The sequence below is a fragment of the Drosophila willistoni genome (assembly GCF_018902025.1).
Source record: "Drosophila willistoni isolate 14030-0811.24 chromosome XR unlocalized genomic scaffold, UCI_dwil_1.1 Seg144, whole genome shotgun sequence".
NCBI classification, from domain to species: Eukaryota; Metazoa; Arthropoda; class Insecta; order Diptera; family Drosophilidae; genus Drosophila; species Drosophila willistoni.
In genome coordinates, this window is record NW_025814057.1 from 11407102 (window position 1) to 11418942 (window position 11841).

General features: G+C 35.1%; 1 protein-coding gene across 1 annotated transcript in view; it reads right to left on the reverse strand.

Moving 5' to 3' along the window:
- Window positions 1–10870, reverse strand: part of LOC6638807 (MOXD1 homolog 2) — an 85659-nt gene extending 74789 nt beyond the window's left edge. Inside the window, exon 1 of the mRNA XM_023179574.2 lies at window positions 10338–10870. Within this exon, the coding sequence (XP_023035342.1) occupies window positions 10338–10850 (513 nt within the window). The 5' untranslated portion in view covers window positions 10851–10870. The remainder of the gene's footprint in view (window positions 1–10337) is intronic.
- Between the last annotated feature and the right edge of the window lie 971 nt (window positions 10871–11841).

Below are 11841 nucleotides of genomic sequence, written 5' to 3' on the forward strand. Positions count from 1 at the left end.
ATTCGAATAATTCTTACTTAAAACACTAAAATCCTGTATATAAAATATAGTTTTTTAGTTTATTTTTTATTGTAATAAAATTACATTTTTTTAACTTTCTGTGCTTTGGCCTTCGAAAATGATAAATTATATTGCAATGACTTAAGTAATTCACACAACTCATAATGCCTAACAACTATAATTATACTTTGCTGTCCACAATTATTGAAAAAGTGAATTCTAATATGCTTCCAACGTGTTTGTCACGTGCAAAACAACTTCACAAAATAATAACATAAATTTAAACAAAAAGTCGTATGCAATGACAAAAATTCGTCATTTGTACCGGGCCAGCACTACAAATTTCTTCAGTTTAAACCACAGTAGTATTGTCACATTACAGCGTCGTGACCGTGAAAAACTATACTCTCCTTCTCAAATCCCATTTCTCCCTAAGCCTCTCACTGTCGATCACCCCTCTCTCTATTTTCAAGCGTCAATTGTCAAAAGATTCCCCACAAAAAAAAGCCAAAATATTCTATGTTGAAAATCACCTCACAAAGGTATAATCTGAGAATATTTAAGACTTGAAAAAAACGTACCAATGTTAATGACAAATATTAGAAAGTTAGCAATTTGATCATTTAAAATCATTTATATGTTACAAGTATGGTTTATTTCAACATGTAAGTAATGAAAAGTATTTTTATAAGATGAACCTTCTCCTATTTTGTAAATATTACTTCTTTAATGAATTTGCATTCCGTGTGTTTTTTATATTGTTTTAATTTTCTATCAATTGAAAATTATTTTACCCTTATGTTGTGCCGCAACCCGCGGCGGCTTGCTAAAACCTTTTAATAAGGTGCAAATAGCCAGTGTCATAAACAATATTCACATAACATAGCTCCCTGTTGCTGTTTTTTTTTATGACAACTGTAATACCTATTTTTGACCTTCCCTTCTCGCTCTCCACACTATAATTAAGTTTTTAGTTCTTGTCCTCTTAAGTGTTCAATTATAGTAGTAAAACGAATATCAAAACTCTTCTTTGTTTTATATCGGCTGGCGCGAACAAAATAAAAAAAAGCAAAAAATACGACCGTGTTTTGTCTCACAGAGAATCTATAGTCTGATACATAAGTATAGTATCCATTGCGAGTGTAAAACCCGGGAATATAGAATATGATCCATAACAAAAAGCCATATTCACTGCCACTTTCTTAGGCTCTCAAGAAACAAGACAATGAGAGATTAACAAAATAAGGCATATACCTATTATATCTAGAAAACATAATACTGAGAAAACTGTACAATTGCAAGAAACCCTGTATATACAATCTCCATAGCAAATATACGAATCAGTATCAATCGGCAGCCAGAAATGTAGATCATTAGTATTCCGATGGTGTTGTAGACTGTGTTCTCTACTTGTGTAGCGTTTATTTTCTCATGCATCAATTCTGCTTCTCACTCTCGAGCCTATACTAGAAGAATAGTTGTATAGAGAATGGCGGATGCGAAATTATATATTAAATATCTAGCCATGTTTATAAATACTGACTAGCTTGAAATCCGATTGGTTATTTCCACGTGCCCCTTGCTATCTGCGGTAGTCACCGAATCAATCTTTTGGCGTTTATCTTGTGTCGCCTAAAATGTTTTATATTTTGATAGAACATCAGCCGAGATGATTATCACATTTATTGAGTATGGCATTGTCGCGTAGAAGAAACTAGTGAACAGAAACATGCGGCTATGTTCATTTGGATAATTGTGCTGCTATGTTCAGCAAACATTTCAAGATAAAGAGATGCTCAAAGAAAGAGAACCTGCTGATTACGATCACCACTCTATCAAGCAATGGCATGTTATTACTGTGTGAGTCCTCTGTGGCGGCCTTTGCTGACCTAACAACTCATCCTTAATCACTCCTACACACAACACCCTCCCAGTAAAGACCCGCAATTTCACAGGTTGACGCAAATTCACGTTTATCAGTTGTTTTTTTTATGGGGTTTTTTTATGTATTTTTTTCATAGAACAGTGTTTAGTATTTCTTCCACTTAGTTTCTCATAAGTCATCGGGGAATTGTTATCTCATACGCATCCGCATCGGCATTGGCGATCGCAATCTGCATGATGCCCTACACACTCCAGCTTTTTGCTTGTCTTCAATATAATAATGCTGACGAGTAATCTCATAATCTCTCTTGGGACCCCCATCAACGACCACAGCACAAGTAACATACACTAGCATAAAGAAGAACTAAAATACCCAAGTCGAAACTTGGTCAATAGCGAACCAAAACTATCAATATAATATGTATCGTACGCACTGAACAGTATTCGATGAAATATTGTTTTTCTTTCTCATCATATTATTCTGCAAGGTGTTTTATTTCAGGTGATAGGGACCGATTTAGCCGCAAAAATATTTTATTATACATTGAATCTTGTCCCACAACAACATACAACAGTGCGTAGAACAGCCCAACAAATCAGGCAGAGTGGCTTGATTCCATGTTCAGTTGAGGTCCAAGTGAAGGTTTCACGAAGAGAGGTTCATATCATGCTCTAACTCCACTCCACTTAAGCAGACGCATGGCAGATCGCGATGTCGATCGCTTAGAGATATCTATAGTTTATTCATCTTTACGTATATTACTAATATTTGTCCGCATTTTACACATCACTAAGTTTATAGTTTTTGACCGTGCGTTTCTTTTTATTTTTATATCTCTGTGTCTGCTTCATTGCCTTAGACTTCTCGCAGCTCAACCTCTCTCACAATAGCGTGTTGCAGCGCAACGTGCTCAAAGGCACGACAGCAACTCAAGCATAAGAGCGTAATTTCAAGTTAGTTAAAAGTTTCTAATTAGTTGTATCAATTTATTCTATATTGTCTGTGATTTACATGATTTTTTTCTCTTTTTATGCTGATTTGAGAGCTAGTATGCCACCTCTCAGTTCAACTTAATCTATATAGCCTTATGCCCGTTGGTCATATCAGCCTGCAGAATATCAGCGAGCAAGAAAATATAATAAAACAAGAATATCATATAACCTGGTTCCCACACATGCAAAACGAATTAAAAAATCTTTAAGTGGAGATTCTTATCCCATTTGAAAATGACTTTTGTATTTTTAATTTATTTATTTTTATTTTAATACACAGATATTACAAGCCATATTCTATTGATTCATTATCTGATGTAGCCACTAATTTGAAGTTGTTCTTGTCCGTTTTTTTGTAGCGACACGCAAATAGAGGTGGAAGAGAGAAACGAATAGGAACAAGTCTGAATAGCCTTGTAGATAAATAGGTAACTCCTAACGAAACAAACTACACACACAAAACATTCACACACACTTCCATAAAAAGAGAATACATATAATACATCCGGGCAAAATTATATAGATAATGAGTTATTTCTCCAAGTACTTCCACAGCCAAGAGGAGTCCAAATTTAATCTACTCTATCGACCATACTCGCTTTCAATAAATACACTCTTTCCACGTCAGACTTATAACCACTCCAACACATACCCACAGAACCCCTACACACTCTTCCAAACTCTTCTAACTGATCATTGAGCCACAAAAAATCTCGAATAACAAAGTTGCCCATAGAACTGGGAAATAATAAGACTGTAGAGAAGAAAACAGAATAGAGAGAGTAAAAAATAGATAATAAAAATAATATTACTTGAAAACCAAATGGAAGATGTATTCTAACTATATTGATGATAATTCTGTGATACATTGTAGCTCAGCAGATAAGAAGTTAAGTCTATTAAGTCTCTTTATAAATAGAGTTTATGCCATTAAGAGCAATTAGAGTCTGTCCAATTAACAACAACACACACATCTAGACTCACTACGCTAAAAGAACCCTATATACCTTGAAATATGCACAGTCTAATCTGGAAAACAAGCACCCTTTCTAGAAAAACAGCCATAAACGCAAAATTAATTGAGTAGAGAACAAAACATCACACGCATTTGTTAATTGTATGAAGTTTGTGAGCAAGTTTGTCTAGTGATGCACATTATAATTCGGATCAACATCCGTAAGAATACGTGTACATTAGCTAATTAATTTAATAGTAACATAAGGTGCACTAATTGCAACAACAAAAATGTGTGCACCCAGGGACACACAACAACTAGCACATAATACGACAAACACGAACAAGTACAAGCGAGAACGAGAAGGTGGAATGACGAGAAGAGTGGAGGTCAAATGGCGGGGGGATTTGCCTCAATGTGACGCGGAGGGGTGTTGAAGTGAAAAAGACAGTTGATGTCAATAGTTATAAGTATATTTCTGTGTGCCCTATTTGGCTCTCTTGTTTGGCTCACATGCACCGAAAGACTATAAAAGAAAGAAGCACGCACCCGAAATGAAAAAGAAAAATCAGTAAGCTCGATAGTAAATATGTTTCAAAATGCCGTAAATTTGCAAATAAAATCAATAATCTTATATGTGACTCATATTGCCTTTATTGAAGAAAATTCTCGATTAATAATACAAGGAGGAGAGCTCGATGCCACCAAATCCACTAAAGTAAATAACACGCGATAGAAGATTGCACTCCAAGTAATCAAAGCTGTACTTAGCCCTGTTAAGATATACATAAAAATCAACATAGGTATCAAGTTTACTAACTTATTCGTAAATTAAGAGCAAACTGTCAATAATTAAATGCGCAATCACTAAAGTGCTCCCACTCACTTGTAATAGTATTCATCTCCTCTACCTTATGGATAAATCACTGCGTTCCCATTTCGAACGATATTCAGCAAGTCATGGCTTTCATCTCAACTCACCCACTCACTCTCAGCATTCAACCCCCTATCCATAATTCTCTCACCTTTTTGATCCCTTTTCTCACAAAAATTAATTTATTGTCACCTCATTCTCTATAATCTCCACATGAATAATCTTTTCTAAGCATAACCTCCCCGTTGTTATATGTTGTGATCGGACAATATGTCTCCATAATAATAATTAATGAAAAACGCATTAATTTTCTTAAATGTTAACCCCGACACTACCGACGACCACACACATCAGAATAATAGTCCAAACCTAATAGCGCGGCACATTATGATAGTGATAGAACAAATAAGCGGTCACATATTCCCCCTCGCGTTCTACTTTTTCGCACTTACTTATTGCTTAGATATTCTTTTAGTGAATCTTATTATTTTTTGCGAAGACTACGTTAAGTCTATTTGAATGCTTAGTACAAATTTCCCATTGTGTGAAACTGGTACAACCATTAGATAACAATTATGTGAAGCGGCTATATATATATCGAAAAAAAACATATGTACATATATAACGCAATACAAAATTTATATAAAAAGTCGCCAACGTTGCGTGTTATTAAGAGAAAGTAGAAATAGAGGACAGAAAGGTCGAGACAAAGCACCCCGAGAAAAAATCGTATAAGAACAGGAGCCAACAAAAAACTGGAAAAAATAAAAAAATTAAAAAAAAACACTATTTGAGACATGGGGCTTCGTTATTTTTATAAATTGAACCTTAATCTAAATTGCCCATAAACTATACCAAAGACTTTGTCTAACTTTCTGAGTTTCTATAAAGTACAAATTGAAACAATTACGTCAAAATATTATATCTAATTTGACGACAATGATAGAATGCTTTAAGCCTGAACATATTTAGGAGGTAACATGGGAGGAAATGTAAATGAGTGTGTTTTTAAAGGTAAAAAAGACAAAATTAAAAGCTTTTTGCTAACAAGTACACGGGTGTATAAAAGAAAAATCGAATGAACTTGATGATCGTATGTGTGAGTATTAGTAAAATTTTAAATGTAACAATTAATTCCATCAATATTCTTATTTTGGTATTTCCAACTAAACCCTTACTACCCTGTAAGAACACTATCCCAACAACTCCCCTCATTCTAGACCATATATTCTGTTTTTGCACACCATCCCCACACCCTAAAAACCAATTTTCACGTTTTTCGTTCTATTCACATGGTCTAGAATTCTAACACGATGATGCTTTAAACCAATCCATATAAAAAAATTAGGCATTTTCTAACAAATAAAAGTTTCTCATATCTGAGCCTCTCAACCTAATATTGTTTTAACAGTTTGTGCGCCAGTCCTACAATAACTCCTTGATTTGTCTCTATTCATTGAGGATAGTATAATACTTCTTGAACTCTCTAATCATACACATTGCTCATCTTTTCTCACCAGACTATCCGATAATGGAAATTGAGTAATGAAGTTTTAAAAGATCCCAGAAAAACTTGCGAGATATGAATGCTCAGGTTTGCCACAAAAGCCAAAGGTGACAAAAATTAGAATTTATAGAATCTCAAATTACCAGGGTTCTCAGAATGGACAAGAATAAAATTCACACTTTATGAGTTTTCAGATAAGCCGCAGAACACGACATGAGTAGTGATATAGAACTATGTAGGATGATAAACAATAGCCATAGACGAAAATTGAACTTTAAGTAAAACTCAAGAGGGTCTAAACTAAAAAGAGATAGACTATGAGTGTCATGCCCAGTTCATGTATTCTTATGAGAGTCTATAGTGCTGATACTAGTTGTTATAATATTTTACTTAGAGATATGTAATATATGTATTAGTAAGACTCTCTGGGTTGCTCGTTCAAACATCATAGATATAATATCATTTAAATATGTATATCTATTTTCAATCAATTAACCCTGTTACAAAAATATCTTATTGCGGTTGAAACCATTGAGCAATAGCCCAAACACAAAATAAATATGGAATAAGGAGATTATGTGAATGAAGTTTAAGGTGTTGGAGCGCTAGTTAAGAAGAAATTTTGCGACTGAATGATGAGATAATTGTTCTATATGGAATATAGTTGACGAATTATAATAAGAGCAGGCAGACGAGGCAGCAAGTTCTTCTAATCAGAAAAACCATTAGGTACGGAGCCGAACAACAATTGGCCTATATATAGTCAATTATATATGTATTTATATATAGAATTGTGTACAGTTTTTTATTTTCTTTCGCCTTCTCTCACTCTCACTATATTTTATTTCTTTTTTTTTTTCTAGATTTTCAGCGTTGATTGCATCGCGTTGAGCACACTGAAGCCTTAACTAATGAGAAAACAGGAAGCAAACGCCCCAGCAACAACAACAACACAACAAATAATCGAAGTACAAGCATCTTAAATAAATAATCTCAAGAGCTGTGATGATGGGCTCAGCCCCAAAGAGAAAACCAAAAGAAAGAGATTAGAGAGGTAAGTGAGTGAAATGTAGTATCTCGAATAAACGAAAAGTGCGCGTATAAATCATAGATTTATATTTACATATTGTACTACAGCCGAATATAACCAATCGACACACAACTCTAATTATGCAAGCAACGAAGAAAAGATGTACAAGAGACAGACAGCCGAAGAACGAAGAACGTCAACACTAAACAACACGAACACATAGACAACAACAAACACAAGACACAAAAACGAAAAACGGCGACAACCAGGAAATGAGGCACGAACAAGTAAGTTAAAGTAAATAGTATAACTCGATAAGACGAGTGACAACAGCATGCCAAACAACCAACACCAGGCTGTAGCAGCCAGACTATGCATCGCAAGCAACGTGATCGTCGCCCTGAAGTCTGAGAGCTAAGACCATCTCAGATCTAGACAATCACACTTAAACTGGCCATCTACAACACAGGATATGGCTATTCAACGACATCTCACAAGCATTACAAGCACATAACCACTTTGTGTTAATTGCGAGTCAGTTTGTATATCTGCCCAACAGCGTGTTAGCTTGTTGTTGCTGTTTGATGTTGTAACTTTCTCTTTTGTGCTTTTTGCAGTGTTGCACAAAAGCAGCTTGTCGCTCGAGCGATTATGACCAATCTCGTACAGCAAGCTTGACGCCTGGCCATGCACGAAAAGATGAGCTATTTTAAATCAATCCATAAGCCACCACCCCAAACCAGGCAAACCCCATAGCTGGGATCACTCACTATATCACATTTGCAATAGCGAGGAGTATTGTGCCGGCACACGAGAAATGGACAAAAAAAATTCAGCATTAGTCTATTTCATGTGATGTCAGCCACACACAAATTAGTGTGCACTTATACAACAACGAAGCCAATTAATTATCTATGATCAGCACAGCATCATCTGACACAATATATTCTCAGCACACCCGATAGCGACACAACAATCTGGCACAATAGAGAATGGCAGTCTGAGGTGACACGAGATAAAAACCATAATATATATAGCACGAAGAAATGAGAGAATCTCGAAGAGAAACAAAAACGATATAAAACAGTAATATAGCAACCAAACTCAGTAAGCAGATACGCCATAACAAAAAAATCTACAAAACACAGCACGATTATATCAATCGCATCCGGACTACCCTGTGAGTGGCACACGCGTCTGGCTTCTAGTTAGTGTAAAGAAATGTCTCCATGGTAATTTATCTGCTTATCCCGTGAAGATGTTGACCACTAGCGAGAGGCACAAAACAAATCTCATCACTCACATCTATCATCCCAACTAGTGATGTAGATAGTCAGTACATCACGCGAGAAAGAAATGTCAAAGGCATGGGAACGCTCCCAACATGGCTAACGAAAACTCGACATCGTTTTTAAGACCAAGTAATTAGAAAATACAACATAGAACTCCATAAAATAGATTTTCCACCTATCCACTAACTACAAGATATATACAAGAGCAAAGCGACTAATTTTTTTTCTCTATATATTTGTGGTTAAGCATTGTGTCTCTATATAGTTTATACACGATAATCATTCTCAACGCGAAATATTGTTAATTAAATAACCATTAAATAAAAATCACCGAGACTAATAAATAATAAACAACACGCACAACTAAGGAGTATCAACTCTAAATAAATTTATGAGAGCACCTGAAATCACACACTCAATCAATATTATTAAATTACTATTCTTTGTCCTCCTGTTACGCTATTATAGACACGAGATGGTACACATTAAAGAAATATACAAAAAAACCAAAAAATGGCAAAAAGACAGTTAAGTGTCAGCAGTGTAAATCTACAAGTATTTTGTTACCTAGATGATTTCAGTTTTATGAAATTTCAAAACTGTATGAGTTTTAACATAATAAAACACACCAAACCAAAAACATGATTTGTTTGCTATACACTAATATTCATATTACTCATATTAAATAACGGTAAAGAAAAATAGTATATGAGAATGTCATTTAATCCTAACTCAATTAAATATTTAGCTCAATTATACTCTAAGCCCATCAACATCTGCTGTCCTATTTTATTTATTTTTGGTTATAATGAAATGTCATTTCATCTTTTAAATTAAAATTGCTAATTCTTAGCTATTCATTCCTATGATATCTTCCATTTGATCAATTGACTTAAAAATCATATTGTATTCTGTTTTCAAATGTTCAGTTGACTATTTGAATGATTTATATAACATTGTGTGGTAAGATCAGCTACGAAAATGTTTAAGAAGAGAATCTTCTTCATCAGAAAATTGTTCAAAATCTTGTTGAGAACCAACAGATCCTAGGGTTTGACTCTAATTTTTTAAGGCTTCATTTCAGATATTAGAATTATTATTTTTTGGAAAAGTATTTGAGCTTGCAGCTTGCAGTCTTTTACCTAAAAAAACTTTAACTTTATTTAACTTTTTGACCAGACTGCCAATGACTATATATATTCAATTAGGGTCCCTTTAAAGCTCTGTTTGATTAATTTTAATATATAACGAAAAAACAAAAACCGAAACAGTTGCTGGTAGTTTCAGTAATTTTGTTGGTAGTTGTCAACTTTTTTCTTGTTTTTTTTTTGTTGTTTGTTTGTATATTTTCTGTGGCTGTCATTATTCACCTTGACTCTCTACTACACATACAATATTTCGCGCACCTTTTTTTTGTTTGTTTCTTGCTCTTTACCCTGGACAAATTAATTACAAGTTGAGTGGCAAAATGTTTCTCTTGTTTTGCGTTTTTTTTTTTGCTCGTGTTATATATATAAGAGAAATGTTTACTTTGGCAAGACTTTGGAAAATAAATTGCTTAATATTAGGGCGACAGAAAATTTTCATTTTTTTTTTACTGCTACTGTTGTTGTTGATGGCCTGGCCTTAATTTCCGGCCGCACGCATTGGAAAATGAAAATGTTAACCCCACAGCAAACACTCGGATACCACATCACCATCACATTTACCCTAACAGAAAAGCCGCCGCACGGTGTCCGATGAAAAATCGTTTCTTATTTTGGATTGCTACGAGTTTGTTGTTATTGTAATTTTTCACTCACCTGAAAATAGGTTTGACCCTTGTCCACCCAACCGATGGCCATATCGGAACCAGCCAGATTGCCATCGGGCGAGAATCCAAAGCCGACATAACCTAATGTACGTGCTTGTATTTCAAATGTTATATCCTGATTAATGATTTGCCATAGTATGCGAAAATCCTCATTCAAATCGATAGAGTGATCCCAAATGGGTGTTGCCTGTGTGGATGTTGCTGATGCGCTGCTGCCGCTGCTGCTGCTGTTGCTATTGCTGCGAGCTGCTTGTGCAACACTCGCAAAAAGCACAAAAGAGAACATCATCAACAGCAACAACAAGCTAAACGTGTGGCAGGATATAAAACATGTGATTAACGATGACCGCCTTGAACTTGAATGCGTGCCATTTGATGTTGTTGGCTTTGTTGTTACTGTAGTATGGCGAGATGTTGCTGGCGTGCATGTTGCTGCTGCTGCTGGTGTTGTTGTTGCCATTGCTGTTGCTGCTCTTGTCCTTTGTCTCATTTTGTGCGCCATTTTGTTTGTTTGTTTGTTTGTGTGTGTATGCTTCTTCCTTCTTCGCCTCTGTCTCTGTCTCTTCTTGTTATTGGCAAATAGTTGTGATTACGTTGACATTTATTACGTAATTACGCAACTTCGTTTAGCTACTTCTTATTTTCCTCTCTATCTCTTTCTTTTTGTTTCTCTTTGGGGCTAGCACTATCACAGTTGACGATTATTTATTTAGAGATGCTTTTACTTTCGTTATTTGTTGCTGTTGTTGTTGTTGCTGGGCCAGTTCGCTTCCTGTTTCCTCATTAGTTAAGCTTCAGTGTGCTCAAGCGGATGCAACAACCTGGAAAATCTAGAAAAAAAAAAAGAAAATAAAAATATAGTAGAGTGAGAGAGCGAAAGAAAAAAAAAATTATATATAATTGCTATAATTTGTTGTCGGTCCTATAATGGTTCAAAGAACTTGCTGCTGTTGCTGCTATTTCTTGCTTTCCATCATCATTATCATCATTCAGTCATTCTTTCGCTCATTCAGTCATTCATTCATTCGTGCTTGCAATGTTTAAACGCATATAATTACATAAATTATGAACCGGTATCTATAAGATACACACACACACACACTCATAGACATGAACATGGACATACACTCATGTCTATCTCTTTAGTTGACGTCTTGAGTTTTACTTAAAGTTCAATTTTGTCGACATGTTTTTCCTCTATCTCAACCTCATCCCCTGCTCCCTCTCACTCTCTTTCTCTCTCTTTCATTCTGAGCCACTGTGAAGCGTTAATTAGCCTGGTCACGCAGTTTTCACAGAATATGTTTCAGAGAACAAGAAGAGACAACAGAGTGCAGGGAACGGAAAAATTGTGCGAAAAAAATAAGGTAAAACCATTTTTGGTGTAAATTGTGTAATTCATGAAAAAAAAGGACAAATTGGCTTAGATTACAGAAAAAACGAGGGAGAGGAAGTTACAGAGGTTAAGGAAAATACCAAAAATCAAAAAATTG